Here is a 16223-nt window from a genome sequence, read left to right on the forward strand (position 1 = left end):
CGACGAGAGGGCCTACCTGGAAGAGGTCAAGGTCCTGGCGGGATGGTGCCAGGAAAACAGCCTCTCCCTGAACGTCAGCAAAACAAAGGAGATGATTGTGGACTTCAGGAGGTCGGGGGTCAAGGACTACAGCCCCCTCAGCATCGACGGGGCACCGGTTGAGAGAGTCAACAGCTTTAAGTACCTCGGAGCCTACATATCCGAGGACTTGACATGGACCACACACATTGACAGTGTTGTGAAGAAGGCACGACAACGCCTCTACTTCATCAGGCGCCTAAGGAAGTTCCAAGTCAGTCAGAAGATCCTTAAGAACTTCTACTCATGTACAATAGAGAGCATCTTGACCGGCAACATCACCTCCTGGTTTGGGAATAGCACTGCACAAGACCGAAGCAGACTACAAAGAGTGACACGTTCAGCCGAACGCACAATTGGAGGGGGGCTTCCCACCCTCCAGAACATTTACAACAAGCGTTGCAAGGGCAAGGCTAAGAGAATCATTAAAGACTCCAGTCACCCGAACAACTGCCTCTTTGAACTGCTGCGGTCAGGCAAGCGATACCGGAGTCTCAAGGCGAGCACAGAAAGACTCAGAAGAAGCTTCTATCCCCAGGCCATCAGGCTGCTAAACGAACAATGAACACTACACAACAACAACCACCAAACGCACATAGCACACACATCCACACGCACACACTCACTTTAAACAAACACACTGTAGCACCCACTCCACACACTTTATAGCACACACCCACTTTAAACAAACACACTGTAGCACCCACTCCCCACACTTTATATTTATTGATGAAGGATTGCACTACAACTCGTACACCTTACTGTAAATTGTACCTAAATTGTACCTCATCCCATTTCTGCTTTGCACTATATAGTACTGTACATTAGTACACTGCATAGTATTGTATATTATATGGTAACTCAGAACATTGTACATATGTCTATACCGAACACTGTGACCTCATTTTCTTCTTCTAAATTACATGCTATACTATGTTATTTGATACTATCTTGTCTAGCACAGTCTCTGGAGCGTAACAGTAAGAAGCATTTTGTATGAAAGTATTCTGTACTTCTGTATGACAACTATTAAAGAAACTTGAAACTTGAAACTCACAGTAGACTGACTGACCTCACAGTAGACAGACTGACTGACCTCACAGTAGACTGACTGACCTCACAGCAGACAGACTGACTGACCTCACAGTAGACTGACTGACCTCACAGCAGACAGACTGACCTCACAGCAGACAGACTGACCTCACAGTAGACAGACTGACTGACCTCACAGCAGACAGACTGACCTCACAGTAGACAGACTGACTGACCTCACAGCAGACAGACTGACCTCACAGTAGACAGACTGACTGACCTCACAGCAGACAGACTGACCTCACAGTAGACTGACTGACTGACCTCACAGTAGACAGACTGACCTCACAGTAGACAGACTGACCTCACAGTAGACAGACTGACCTCACAGTAGACAGACTGACCTCACAGCAGACAGACTGACTGACCTCACAGTAGACAGACTGACCTCACAGCAGACTGACTGACCTCACAGTAGACTGACTGACCTCACAGTAGACTGACTGACTGACCTCACAGTAGACAGACTGACTGACCTCACAGTAGACAGACTGACTGACCTCACAGTAGACAGACTGACCTCACAGTAGACTGACTGACCTCACAGTAGACAGACTGACTGACCTCACAGTAGACAGACTGACTGACCTCACAGTAGACAGACTGACCTCACAGTAGACTGACTGACTGACCTCACAGTAGACTGACTGACCTCACAGTAGACTGACTGATCTCACAGTAGACTGACTGACCTCACAGTAGACTGACTGATCTCACAGTAGACTGACTGATCTCACAGTAGACTGACTGATCTCACAGTAGACAGACTGACCTCACAGTAGACTGACTGACCTCACAGTAGACTGACTGACCTCACAGTAGACTGACTGACCTCACAGTAGACAGACTGACTGACCTCACAGTAGACTGACTGACCTCACAGTAGACTGACTGACCTCACAGTAGACTGACTGACCTCACAGTAGACCACAGACCACACAACTGTTGAACAGTAATCCAGAACAATTTTATTGCACTGTTAAAAAAATATATATATTTTATCTATTCTATTCTACTATTGTATTGCACTGCACTATTGCACTATTTTACTTACTTACTCTTACTCTTTTTATTATTGTCTATTTAAAACTGAATCAAACCATAAACAAGGTGGCCTGTTGGGATGTTAGATCCTAATGTGAAAAACTGTGATTTTATATGTCTGCACTTTATGTGCTCATTTTATGTATTTTTTCTGTTGTGAAGGCACTTTGAGCTACAGTTTCTGTATGAAAGTTGCTATACAAATACAGTTTATTATTATTATTATTATTAGTAGTAGTAGACTGACAGACTGACCTCACAGTAGCAGACACCACAGGGGTTGTCCAGTTGTCTCCACTTGGCCCTGTGGTCGTACCGGATGCCAGTGTGGATGCAGCCTAGAAACACATACATATATTACACCGTGTGGGAAGATTATTATTAATGGCATATCACCATGTAGGAGGTAATCAAATAGACACTCTAATACAATATAGTATGGACAATTAGAATTGTTTTGTTGTATTATTGTTTTGTTGTATTGCTGTTTTGTTGTATTGTTGTGTTGTTGTGTTGTTGTATTGTTGTTTTGTTGTGTTGTTGTTTTGTTGTTGTTTTGTTGTGTTGTTGTCTTGTTGTGTTGTTGTTTTTGTGTTGTTGTATTGGTGTGTTGTTGTTTTGTTGTGTTGTTGTATTGTTGTTTTGTTGTGTTGTTGTATTGATGTTTTGTTGTGTTGTTGTATTGTTGTTTTGTTGTGTTGTTGATGTGTTGGCGTGTTGTTGTATTGTTGTGTTGTTGTATTGTTGTTTTGTTGTTTTGTTGTGTTGTTGTATTGATGTGTTGTTGTGTTGGTGTTGTATTGTTGTTTTGTTGTATTGTTGTGTTGTTGTTTGTTGTGATGTTGTTCGTTGTGATGTTGTTTGTTGTGTTGTTGTTCATTGTGTTGTTGTTCACTGTGTTGTTCATTGTGTTGTTGTTCGTTGTGTTGTTGTTCATTGTGTTGTTGTTCGTTGTGTTGTTGTTCGTTGTGTTGTTGTGTTGTTTGTCTGTTACTGACTCCTGCATCGAGGACAACAGTCTCCGTGTATCGTCTCCATTTCACTACAGTCCAGAGGAGGGCAGGAAGCAGGAGAGCATTCCCTATTACCTCCCTGTAGTAGAGAGAGAGAGAGAGAGAGGAGAGAGAGAGAGAGAGAGAGAGAGAGAGAGAGAGAGAGAGAGGAGATGAGAGAGAGAGAGAGAGAGAGGGGGAGAGAGAGGGGGGGAGGGAGAGAGAGAGAGAGAGAGGAGAGAGAGAGAGGAGAGAGAGAGAGAGAGAGAGAGAGAGAGAGAGAGATTTTTGATTTTATAAAAAACTAAATTTTTTACTAAAACTACACAAGATACAACAAAACGTTCAACAATAAAATACTCTACAACTCAACAAAACACAAGAGCAAAAAAACCAAAAAAACAAAAACAAACAACAAAACAAACAACAAAAACAAACAAAACAAACAAAACAAAAAACAAATCAATTAGGGGACAACGATGCTGAAACTGAACCAAAATGTCACTCTGAAATTTTTCCCCCCATAGGGAGAGAGAAAAAAAAAACTCTAAATGATCCAAAGTTCTGGGTGTGTCAGAGAGAGAGACACTGGATAGGCACTGTAGAAACCTTAGTCCTGAGACGAGCGTCCCTAGCTTCACCTTTCCCCCTTTGGTACAACAACATCAGGCCTTTGAGTGTGTCCGACAGACTCCAGTCAAAACCGATCCTGTGGATAAACAGGGGCCGCTTCTTCAGCCGACCCTCCTCCTTCAGCCTTACCATATATGCTCCTACCATCCACCAGTCGTATATCATATGGCATCGATGATGTCGGGGGCCGAGAACAGAGCATGGGGACCGAGATGCACTCTGGACCGACATCCTCATTAGACAGGTTGTTACCCCCCGCCTCCCCGTCCGAGGCCGCCTTTTCCTTCCTGGTTCAGATGCCGCTCCAACCTCACCTCCCACTCCCCCGTGCGGAGACTGGCAGCCCCCAGCGACCTCCCATCAATCAGTCTGATTCGAGAGCACAAAACCCTGATGAAACCCATTCCGAACATAGGGTAGAAAGTAACCAGCAAAGTCCGCTTTAACCATCATCCTCCGAGGCTGAATCATGAAACTGTCCATTTCAGCGTAGAACGTGATGAGCCCCACAGTCATACCTCCCAACCCATGAAAAAGGTAACGGTGCCGGTAACATAAAAAAGACGGTAGAGATAACAACCCCCATGACAACTCTGATGAAAGGTTTGCCGAAGGAGTATGGCTCCGGCCTTCCCATCGGGCATGAAAACGATACGCTCCGCTCCTGTCTCTGAATCCTCCATAGTCCCAGTCTCTACAAAGTCCCACAACTGTATAAGAGTACATGAGATGAACAAAAAATGTCTCAGCCTCCTCGCCCCGGTAGTGGGACACCTCGAAATGTCCAGCCCTAAGTGACAACACACCAGTCCCTCCAATAAAAAAAAAACTCTCATTTAGAAAATAAAAAAGGTAAAAAAATAAAAATAAAAATAAAACAAACAAAACTACACCGATTCCCACTCCGTCCTCCACCGTACTAGGGCCCCCGCAGCACCTCCTGCACAATCTTCCTCATCCTGTATAACTCTGTGTCAACAAAACGACCATCTCCTTTTAAAGTGGAGATGAAGCAGTGAGCAATGTGATCCTAGTTTGGTTTGTTGTGTACCTTGTGTAAGACAGGGGTTCTATAATCAAATGTGAAATCTATCTTATTTGTCTGAAAAATATAATATAATATCCCTGTTTTCAACATGGGCGCCGCCATTTTGTTGCTGACGTCATGGCTGACGTCATACCGTGGCTTGGGTGTATACACTCTGGTTAGCTGCCTATATTGAATGGGGTCGGTCAGCAAATAAAATGTTGCCTACAAAACAACGGGACCGCGGTGGTTCTGTTTGTATTGCTCCTGGCTGTTCAAACTAATTTTACCATGTGAGAGAGAGGAAAGTTGGTTAATTTCCACAAACTACCAGTGAAAAAAACAGTGTGTGTTGACATGTTGGCTCGGGCTGCCTGCACCCAGACGGCGCGACCAGCCTGTTGGACAGGGAAGGAGGATCTGCAGCGAACACTTCATTGCCTCGGATTATGTTGTTGGGGTGGGATGTTTGTCCAAAAGACCACTAATCAGCTGAAGCCGGACGCGGTTCCCTCGGTCTTTCGACAGACAGACCGGCGTTAGCTCTCGGGAGCTAGTTGGCACCAGCCGGGGCCAGGCGTTAGCTCTCGCTAGCTAGCGTTAGCAACCGGAGCGTCGCGGAGCATTCAGCCTGCTGGCCTACCTAGACCCACTTCAACCAGCGTCGCGGAGCATTCAGCCTGCTGGCTACACAAGCTGTGTAGCCAGCAGGCTGAATGCTCCGCGACGCTCCGGTTGCTAACGCTAGCTAGCGAGAGCTAACGCCGGGCCCCGAGAGCTAACGCCGGTCTGTCTGTCGAAGACCGAGGGAACCGCGTCCGGCTTCAGCTGATTAGTGGTCTTCTGGACAAACATCCCACCCCAACAACATAATCCGAGGCAATGAAGTGTTCGCTGCAGATCCTCCTTCCCTGTACAACAGGCTGGTCGCGCCGTCTGGGTGCAGGCAGCCCGAGCCAACATGTCGACAACACTGTTTTTTTCACTGGTAGTTTGTGGAAATTAACCAACTTTCCTTCTCTCTCACATGGTAAAATTAGTTTGAACAGCCAGGAGCAATACAAACAGAACCACCGCGGTCCCGTTGTTTTGTAGGCAACATTTTTATTTGCTGACCGACCCATTCAATATAGGCAGCTAACCAGAGTGTATACACCCAAGCCACGGTAATGACGGTCAGCAACAAAATGGCCGCGCCCATAATGCTAAATGCTTCAGAAATGTACACAACAAATCGTTTTTTCTTAGAAACTGCTTATTTTTATAACGTGACTTCTTCTGTGGCTTATCTAAATACTAATGTGATGCTATGAATATGTATTTATGCTCACTGCTTCATTTCCACTTTAAACCTCATATGTTTCTTTGCTGCCAAAACAAACAAAACCTTTTCTGGAAAAAAAATTTCCAACTCTACTCCCTTCCTGTTCTTTGTCACCTCTAAAAACAGTTTCATTGCAGCCATTGTATATAAAGCATCATCTGAAGTTTCAGAATCATCGCTCACATAATCCCTCATCCCCACGCTCGCACATCTCCACCCCCCATAAACACCCTTGTGTACTCTGTGTACTGCTGAGTTCCTCCGTCACAACCTGTCTTCTTAGCTTGCCGAGCTTGACAACCCAGCTACTTCAAACTTCCTCTTCTGCCCAACAACCTCCACCCCCCCGTCCCCCTCTCCCATGTCAATATCCTCCACTTCCTCCACCCTGACCCCCCTCAACTAAGTCCCTCGACCCTGTTCCCTCAACAGCTACAGCCACCCCAGGCACACTCCCCTCATTACTAACCCTTCCTGCCACCACCCCACCCCCCTCATTTTCATCCCCTTTCCCTGTCCCTTGTGTTCCAACAGATCCACTTGCCACCTCTGTACTCCTTCCTGCCACCACCCCCCCCCCTCATTTTCATCCCCTTTTCCTGTCCTTGTGTCTCAACAGATCCACCCTCCACCTCTGTAATCCTTCCTGCCACGACCCCCCCCCCCCCCCCTCATTTTCATCCCCAGCAACTGTCCTTAGTATATCAACAGGTCATCTGCCCCATATATTACAACAGGTCCCCTTGCCACCTCTGCAATCCCTCCTGCCACGACCCCCCCCCCCCCCCCTCATTTTCATCCCCAGCACCTGGCCTTTGTTCTTCAACAGGTCCATCTGTCCCTCTTATGTCAACAATTCCACTCTTCACCTGGCTATCCAACACGTCTTGGTTTACACAAGCTCCTACCCACCACCCCCCCCCCCCCCCACCTTACCATCTCCACCATTCTTTCCCCGTGCTACAATCCCCGCCGAAACCACCCCCCCTTCCATTCCCTTATCACTTCCATCTGGTACAAAAAACCTTCTCAGAAACCTCCCCACTACCCCTCATCCCCTGCCCCCCCCCCCCCCCCCTCAACCCCTCGATTCCCACCCCAAGCTGTTCTTCCTTTCGTCCTCACACCTTCCCCATCATTTTCCCCCCTGCTCGGCCCCTCCCCAGGGCACGCTTGTCTCTGATGCCCCTCCCTTCCACACGCAAAACATCTCATATTTTGTGTTGTCGCAAAGATAATGTACTCAAACCCGTCTATTACTACTTTAAAATTAAGATCTAACTCATCATCACGTCTGTTCATTACAATGAACGTCTGCCTTCGGTGAGAAACCACATGCTTCCAATTCCGGTGCCTTGAAACCTGAAGACACTTTTTTCAAAGGAGCGACCACTTTTCCAAACCTTGCGAGTTCCCTCAATATCAGATCATCGCTCACCAACGGAGGAACGTTTGCCAATGACACCTTTTTTGCCGGAGTTGTGAGCGGCAACACAGATACAAAAGTACCATGTATGATCAAACCGTCCGTTATCAGTTGATTAACTTTAATCAAATCATTCAAGAATATTACAATCCCCCCATTCATACGGGCTGCTGACTTAACGGCCGCAGCTCCCACTTTCCCCGCTACAGCTAGACTACAGTCTTCCACCGAACACGGAAAAGCCGGCGTGACTTTGAACCCATGTTTCCTAGTTAATTTCGCAAAATCCATGCCGCCGCGACAGCAGTCAGCTGCCAAAGCGAACACTGACAACGCTATCAGCCCACCATTAACACACAACCAGTCGAATTAAAACCCAGTCTTATTCACAATTTGACAAACAACATAAAGATAGGAAAAGTTTAGAAAGACTCACGCGTTCCACAAAACCTCTCGGCAGCACCACACTCAAACCACCCCGCTCCCACCATCCACACGCATGCGCACAGAGAGAGAGAGAGAGAGAGAGAGAGAGAGAGAGAGAGAGAGAGAGAGAGAGAGAGAGAGAGAGAGAAGGGGGGCATAATAGGAGTTCAGAGTCACGATTGAACCCAGCAGTACATGTAAGCAGGAGCTTGAAGACACCCTGACAGAGAGACTCACCCGACACCTGCAGGTCTGACAGCCATCTATGTTGTTGTAGGAGACGTTGTGAGGTTTACCGTCCAGATCACACCCTGCGGAGAAGACAGGAAGTTAACAGATCACACCCTGCGGAGGAGACAGGAAGTTAACAGATCACACCCTGCGGAGGAGACAGGAAGTTAACAGATCACACCCTGCGGAGGAGACAGGAAGTTAACAGATCACACCCTGCGGAGGAGACAGGAAGTTAACAGATCACACCCTGCAGAGAGACAGGAAGTTAACAGATCACACCCTGCGGAGCAGACAGGAAGTTACAGATCACACCCTGCGGAGAGACAGGAAGTTAACAGATCACACCCTGCGGAGACAGGAAGTTAACTGATCACACCCTGCGGAGCAGACAGGAAGTTAACAGATCACACCCTGCGGAGAGACAGGAAGTTACAGATCACACCCTGCGGAGAGACAGGCAGTTACAGATCACACCCTGCGGAGAGACAGGAAGTTAACAGATCACACCCTGCGGAGGAGACAGGAAGTTAACAGATCACACCCTGCGGAGGAGACAGGAAGTTAACAGATCACACCCTGCGGAGAGACAGGAAGTTAACAGATCACACCCTGCGGAGCAGACAGGAAGTTAACAGATCACACCCTGCGGAGAGACAGGAAGTTACAGATCACACCCTGCGGAGAGACAGGAAGTTACAGATCACACCCTGTGGAGCAGACAGGAAGTTACAGATCACACCCTGCGGAGAGACAGGAAGTTACAGATCACACCCTGCGGAGGAGACAGGAAGTTACAGATCACACCCTGCGGAGGAGACAGGAAGTTACAGATCACACCCTGCGGAGAGACAGGAAGTTACAGATCACACCCTGCGGAGGAGACAGGAAGTTACAGATCACACCCTGCGGAGAGACAGGAAGTTACAGATCACACCCTGTGGAGGAGACAGGAAGTTACAGATCACACCCTGCGGAGGAGACAGGAAGTTACAGATCACACCCTGCGGAGGAGACAGGAAGTTAACAGATCACACTCTGCGGAGGAGACAGGAAGTTAACAGATCACACCCTGCGGAGGAGACAGGAAGTTATAAATCACACCCTGCGGAGAGACAGGAAGTTAACAGATCACACCCTGCGGAGAGACAGGAGGTTAACAGATCACACCCTGCGGAGAGATAGGAAGTTAACAGATCACACCCTGCGGAGAGACAGGAAGTTAACAGATCACACCCTGCGGAGGAGACAGGAAGTTAACAGATCACACCCTGCGGAGGAGACAGGAAGTTAACAGATCACACCCTGCGGAGGAGACAGGAAGTTAACAGATCACACCCTGCGGAGAGACAGGAAGTTAACAGATCACACCCTGCAGAGCAGACAAGGAGTTACAGCAGAGATGTCTTCAGAAGAATTCGTTGACAGGAATGTTTTGTTTATATGTGTGTGTGTGTAAGTGTGTGTGTGTGTGTGTGTGTGTGTGCAGCCAACACAGAGACAGTGAAGAGCCAATGAAAATGAAGAGGAATGTGTTAATGATTTGTAACATTCACATTGCCCCCCCCCCCCTCTCCATTCCTTAGGTCATTGTGGAACATCTGGCTTCTGCTCTCTGGCCAGTAATGACAGAACAGCTTGCACCTCCACACACACACACACACATACGCACACGCACACGCGCACACGCACGCACACACACGCACACGCACACACATAATGTGTTATGGACTGGAACCATAAACAGAAGTGCCTGCAGAAAGTCCACAAGTAAGACACTACAGTCTATTAACTGGACAAGATCTACCGTCAGGGGGAGGCAGAGAGAGAGAGAGAGAGTTAGAGAGAGTGAGAGAGATAGAGAGAAAGAGAGAGAGTTAGAGAGTGAGAGAGAGAGAGAGAGGGTGTGAAAGAGAAAAATAGTTAGAGAGAGAGAGAGAGAGAGAGAGAGAGAGAGGGAGAGAAAGAGTGGGAGAGAGAAAGATAGTTAAGAGAGAGTGAGTGAGAGAGAGAGAGAAAGAGAGTGAGAGAGAAAAAGAGAAAGAAAGAGTGAGAGAGAAAGAGAGTGAAATAAAGAAAGAGAGTGAGAGAGAAAGAGAGTGAGAGCAAAATAGATAGAGAAAAAGAGTGAGAAAGAGAGATAAAGATTGAGAGGAAGAGCCAAGAGAAATAGTGTGAGAAAGAGAGTGAGAGTGAGAGCAAGAGTGAGAGAGAGAAAGAGTGTGAGAGAGAAAGAGAGAGATAGAGAGAGAGAGAGAAAGACAGTGAGAGAGTACAAGGGTTGTAACTCAATTGTAACTGAATAACGCTGAAGCTCCCCCCCCCCCCCCCCACCATGTGACCTCCTCTGGAGTTCTCAGAACAGCTGTTTACAGAACATAAACCCTGGAGGGCAGCGTCACGCAAAGATAAATACATAAATATAAATCAAAGGCTTCCAATGGCCTCATTGATGATTGTGGTCTCAGACATCTCACTGGATAATCATTTTAATTAAGACTAACCAAAGGACAGGAAGAATGTGTGTGTGTGTGTGTGCGTGTGTGCGTGTGTGTGTGCGTGCGTGTGTGTGTGTGTGCGTGTGTGTGTGTGTGTGTGTGTTGAATAATTTGTTGAAGCTAGTCAGACTACCTACTGAGCCAGCAGCCAACAGGCATTTCCTCTAGTCAACCAAGCATGAGATCAAAGTGTACATGGGTGTGTGTGTGTGTGTGTGTGTGTGTGTGTGTGTGTGTGTGTGTGTGTGTGTGTGTGTGTGTGTGTGTGTGTGTGTGTGTGTGTGTGTGTGTGTGTGTGTGTGTGTCGGCTGGGTGCCATCGAAGTCTTGTAACAAACACATGCAGAAACAATTAAGCAAGAGAGGAAAGATGAGAGACAGAGACAGAGAGAGGAGACAAAGACTGGCTTTAGAACTAACCCAGGGGGACAGGGGGACCACATCATGTACATTCCTAATGTGTATCTGATGATTTGATGATCTGATGTTTATTTATTTCCGTGTCTTACATACAGGTGTATGCCCAGCCCATATGGGCTTACAAGACACATAAACAATAAGTATATAATAGTATACTTGACAAATTATGACATATAGACCAAGATGGCAAAAAAAAAATACAATAAAACGTAATATAACACAAGCTGTAAGCAATGTATGTAAACAAAGAAACAAGAGGAATTCATATACAATTATATAGGATATAGTGTGTTTTGTCTCAAGTGCCATGCTTTCTCCAAAAATCCTGCAAAACTGAAGATGTCCTGCACAAAAAAACAACTCAACATACAACTCTCAGACTGCCAAAACAAATCCGGATTTACAATTCGAATTTTCTCAAATAAAGCCCTCCTCAAACCTCCGCTGTATCAATGCACATAAGACAGAAATAATTTTACAGTGTGTGTGTGTGTGTGTGTGTGTGTGTGTGTGTGTGTGTGTGTGTGTGTGTGTGTGTGTGTGTGTGTGTGTGTGTGTGTGTGTGTGTGTGTGTGTGTGTGTGTGTGTGTGTGTGTGTGTGTGTGAAAGAGATGAGGCAGGTATAACACACACTATATCACTCTTCTCTTGGTTTAATTATATTGTTAACAAATAAATCAAGGCGTCTCCTTCAAGCCCGGCAAACGGTCCGGCTATCTATAGTTACATTCAATGGCGTTGCCAGCAATTCAAGCCATTTCAACGCTGCACACGTCACAGAGAAGAGGCGGATCAGGGATTACGTCAGAATCAAAGTGTGGACGACGTGCAAACAGAACCCTTTCACAGTGAGAACTTGTTGAAGATAATGCAGTGGTTTTTATAACATTGCTAGTGAATTAGCGATCCTCTCATTTTAAGTCTCTTTCTTGTCGTAACAGCACAGTAACAGCACAGTAACAGCACAGTAACAGCAGAGTAACAGCACAGTAACAGTAGAGTAACGGCAGAGTAACAGCTAGTGGTGGGGGGAAATATAGATACGTAGTAGTATCGCGATACTTTGCGTGGCGATACTGTATCGATACAAGGACGCCAAGTATCGATATTTTAATATTTATTTATTTAAAATAATAATAATAATATTGTATGCATTCAGTTAAGTTGGAATATGACTGTAATACAAACAGTTCAGTTTGTCAGGTACATGCAACACAGATTACAGTGTTGACATCTGTCTGCTTGAGAAAATCCCATTTGCTGCAATAAAAATGATTGAAGTGAGATGAACAGACTGAAAAGTTTATTTTATTAGATAAAACAGGTTGACAAAGTTTTACTTTGCAGTTGAAAAAAGGTAATAAATCGCAATATATCGCAACATTAATACCGCAATACTCAGCATATCGCAATATATTTTGAATCGCAATACTATCGTATCGTGACTTAAGTATCGTGACTTAAGTATCGTGATAATAGCGTATTGTGAGGCCCCTGGTGATTCCCCACCCCTACAGTAGTAACAGCACAGTGTCACAGAGCGCCTGGTGTAACGGCTGAACCCGCTTCTGTTCCCACACTGTAGCGACAGCAGGTTACCAGCCGTGGCATATGACATGGCCGCCTGTCGCCGGGTCCAGCCACTCTGTGAAACAGGAGGCGCAGTTGTGCACGTGGCAAACGGCCTCGGGGTAACCATGGCAACGGGCCTGGTGGCAGAGGTCGGGGCAGGTGATCGGAGGAGAGCCCAGAGGACAGCTGCTGAACCAGTGGAGCTTGAAACACAACCTACAGAGTTTGGAAGGAAAGGAGTTTGATATGAGTGGAGGAGTTCACCGTTCAAATACACTCGGCGGATTTGGACCACCAGCTGCTGTGGTTCTGGTGATTCTGGTTTACCTGTGGTCGGGCGTGGCCGGCAGCCATACGCCATGCCCGTCCTGAGTAGCCGCGACGGTGTAATCCTCGACGTGAGACTTCCTTTGTCCCGCCCACTCCTGCTCTAGTCGACTAATCAGAGCGCTGCCTTCCTCGGGGTCGAGAGCCATCCAATCCTGCAGGAGCCAGTGTCGGGGGAGGGAGGTGATGGGAGGGCAGGTGCGCGTTATGCGGTCGAGCGCTTGGGCGCTACACGAGCTCAGCTGCTCCTGAGCGTGGAAGAAGAAGCGTAGGTAGTGCGGCCCTCGGAAGAACCAGTTGCAGTCGTCCTTGTCGTAGCCGTCCGGTCGGAAGCCGAACGCGTCCAAGCCGCCGCGGTCCAAACCGAACGGATCGAACCCGTACGCGCTGTAGCCGCCGTCGCTGAAGAGGTCCGACATCACCTCGTGGCTCAGGATCATCTCCTCCTCCTCGTCGTCGCTCGCCTCCTCCTCCTCCTCCTCCTCCTCCTCCTCGTCCGTCTCTCCGTCGTCCTCCCCCGCCGCCCTCTCTTGGACAAACACCCCGTCCCAGCGCATGCCGAACCAGGTGACGTTGAGGCGGCTGAGGCCGTGGCGGTTGAACCCGGACACGTCGTATCCGGCCCGGTCGATGAGGTCCAGGTTGAAGCCATCCCTGCCGTAGCCGCGTCTGTCCCGGCCGCCGCGGTCGTAACCGCTCGGGTCGTAACCGCTCGGGTCGTAACCGCTCGGGTCGTAACCGCTCGGGTCGTAACCGCTCGGGTCGTAACCGCTCGGGTCGTAACCGGCAGAGGCGAGGCTGTCGGAATCTTTGCGGTCCGCGTCTAGTTTCTCGGAGCCGTGTTTCTCGGAGCCGTGTTTCTCAGAGCCGTGTTTCTCAGAGCCGTGTTTCTCAGAGCCGTGTTTCTCAGAGCCGTGTTTCTCAGAGCCGTGTTTCTCAGAGCCGTGTTTCTCAGAGCCGTGTTTCTCAAAGCCTTCAGAGCCGTGTTTCTCAGAGCCGTGTTTCTCAGAGCCGTGTTTCTCAGAGCCGTGTTTCTCAGAGCCGTGTTTCTCAGAGCCGTGTTTCTCAGAGCCGTGTTTCTCAGAGCCGTGTTTCTCAGAGCCGTGTTTCTCAGAGCCGTGTTTCTTCGAAGGGAACTCTTTATCCGCGGGCTCGCTTTTCCGCGAGGGCACCTGAGACGGCGTCGCGTTGCACGGCGCGCCGAGGGTGATGGGCACGTACATCACGCAGAGCTGCCGCTGCGACGACGTCACGTCGTCGGGGGCGACGTCAAACGGCTTCATCTTCTTCACCACGCGCCTCTGTCGGGCCTCAGGGTGCCGCCGGGGGCCGTCGTCGACGTCGCTGCTGCGGACCGGCTCGTCGTCGCTCCTCCGCTTCACACCGCCGCCACCGTCCTGCTGCTGTTGCTTCTCCTGCCACTGGGTCCACAGCTTGTCCACGAAGGCCACGTGAGAGAGGTAGAGGGGGTCGTAGGCGGCCAGAGGGGACGCCATGTGACCCCCCACCCACAGCCGGAAGAGCCCGGAGAAGGCCTGCAGCGACTGGGAGAGCAGCCGGAAGTCCCCCTGGTTCACGAGCCTCTGGACGGTCACAGCGTCCGGCAGCCACACCTGAGAGGAGGGGAGGGGGGTTAGAAATACAAAATAAGCCCATAAATATAACCACAGAAAACCAGATGTTGGCAGCAATGATAATAGTCCAGAATGAAACTGGCTAGGAATAGCATTACTTTTATTATATATTTTTTATTTTATTATATTATGTATGTTTCTGTTTCTTTTCTGGCTTAAACATCTGAAAACTAGCAACCCTGCTAATGTTGGGATATCTACTATTTAATTTGTATTCATTTATAAATGTATAAACTGTTGATTGATATGCACTGTCCCTGATCAAATGAACTGAGTAAACTAAACTAAACTAAACTAAACTATTACTTTACTTTTATTACATTACTTTTACACCCTGCCATAAAGAATGAACCCCAACTGTAAAATTGGCATCAAATGATTAAAAAGAAAAAGTTTCTCAGACCGAGGTGTTGAAGGTCCGCCTGAGACAGGGGGACCAGCGGGCGCGGCGGGACGTCCCGGCCTGGAAGGGGTGCTGGGGGACGCAGCCCGAGCCCGGCTCCCCGTCCCCCCCGAACAGGCCGGCCTGCCAGGCGGCCGACGAACGCATTGACCCGGAGTCCACCGTCCACTCAAAGTACGGGACGGACACTTGGCAGGAGGAGACAGACTGCAGCTCACGCTCCACCAGCCACAGGAAGTAGCGGTGCCACGGGAGGAAGTGGCCCCCCCCTGCCTGCGGGGAGAACTCAGCTCTCAGCTGGGCAAAACCCTCCCAGACTGCTACACACGCACACGCACACACGCGCACACACACACACGTGAATACATCAACAGAAGACAACAACACACAGGTAAAGTAAGAATACTGTAAATCCAAGCCTCACTGTTAAAACTGTGTCCGATCACACAGTGTACATTGTAGAGGTTTCCTATATATATATATAATATTTATTCTTACCATATATATATCTACCCACATCTGTCTGTACATATCTTCATATAATCCTTTTTACATATCTGTAGATATACTATATCTATATCTGTACATATACCTTACCTACTCTTACTAGTTACGCTGCTGGCCAGTATGACTTACTACCATAGTGTTTTTATACCTGTCACACTGTACATATTAATACTACAACTCTGTACATACATCTGATTAGCACTATTACTCAGTAGTACTAATTTGTATATTCTATACCCAGTTTAATCACCTGTACATTGTATATTACTATTACACTTTACTGTTACATTTGCACTCTGGTTGCACTTATTTTCGTTGTACTGTACTTGTGCTGTATGATGACAATACATTTGAATCTAATCTAATCTAATCTAAATGCACCTTACTTGTGAAGTGAGATGCGTGCTGTGAGGGGTGGTCAGAGCGCTGTACCTGGCCTGGCATGGAGCCTCCTGACAGCCCGCTGGTACTGCTTCCTCTCCCTGAGTGTCAGGTCTCTGATGTCCTTCCTCTGGGTCAGGTGGGTGCACTCGCAGGCCACCTTCCCTCCCTGCGTACAGACGCACTTCTCGCAGCCCTGCCTGAAGCGC

At 48.0% G+C, this 16223-nt stretch overlaps 1 protein-coding gene across 1 annotated transcript in view; it reads right to left on the reverse strand.

Annotated features, from left to right (window-relative positions):
- Positions 1–16223, reverse strand: part of kcp (kielin cysteine rich BMP regulator) — a 151539-nt gene that overhangs the window by 101124 nt on the left and 34192 nt on the right. The window contains exons 6-8 of the mRNA XM_084334857.1: positions 8280–8353; positions 3213–3306; positions 2470–2552 (exon numbers count right to left, since the gene is read on the reverse strand). Of these exons, the coding sequence (XP_084190983.1) occupies positions 2470–2552; positions 3213–3306; positions 8280–8353 (251 nt within the window). The remainder of the gene's footprint in view (positions 1–2469; positions 2553–3212; positions 3307–8279; positions 8354–16223) is intronic.

Source organism: Notolepis coatsorum (genome assembly GCF_963971535.1).
Source record: "Notolepis coatsorum genome assembly, chromosome: 18".
Lineage (NCBI taxonomy): Eukaryota > Metazoa > Chordata > Actinopteri > Aulopiformes > Paralepididae > Notolepis > Notolepis coatsorum.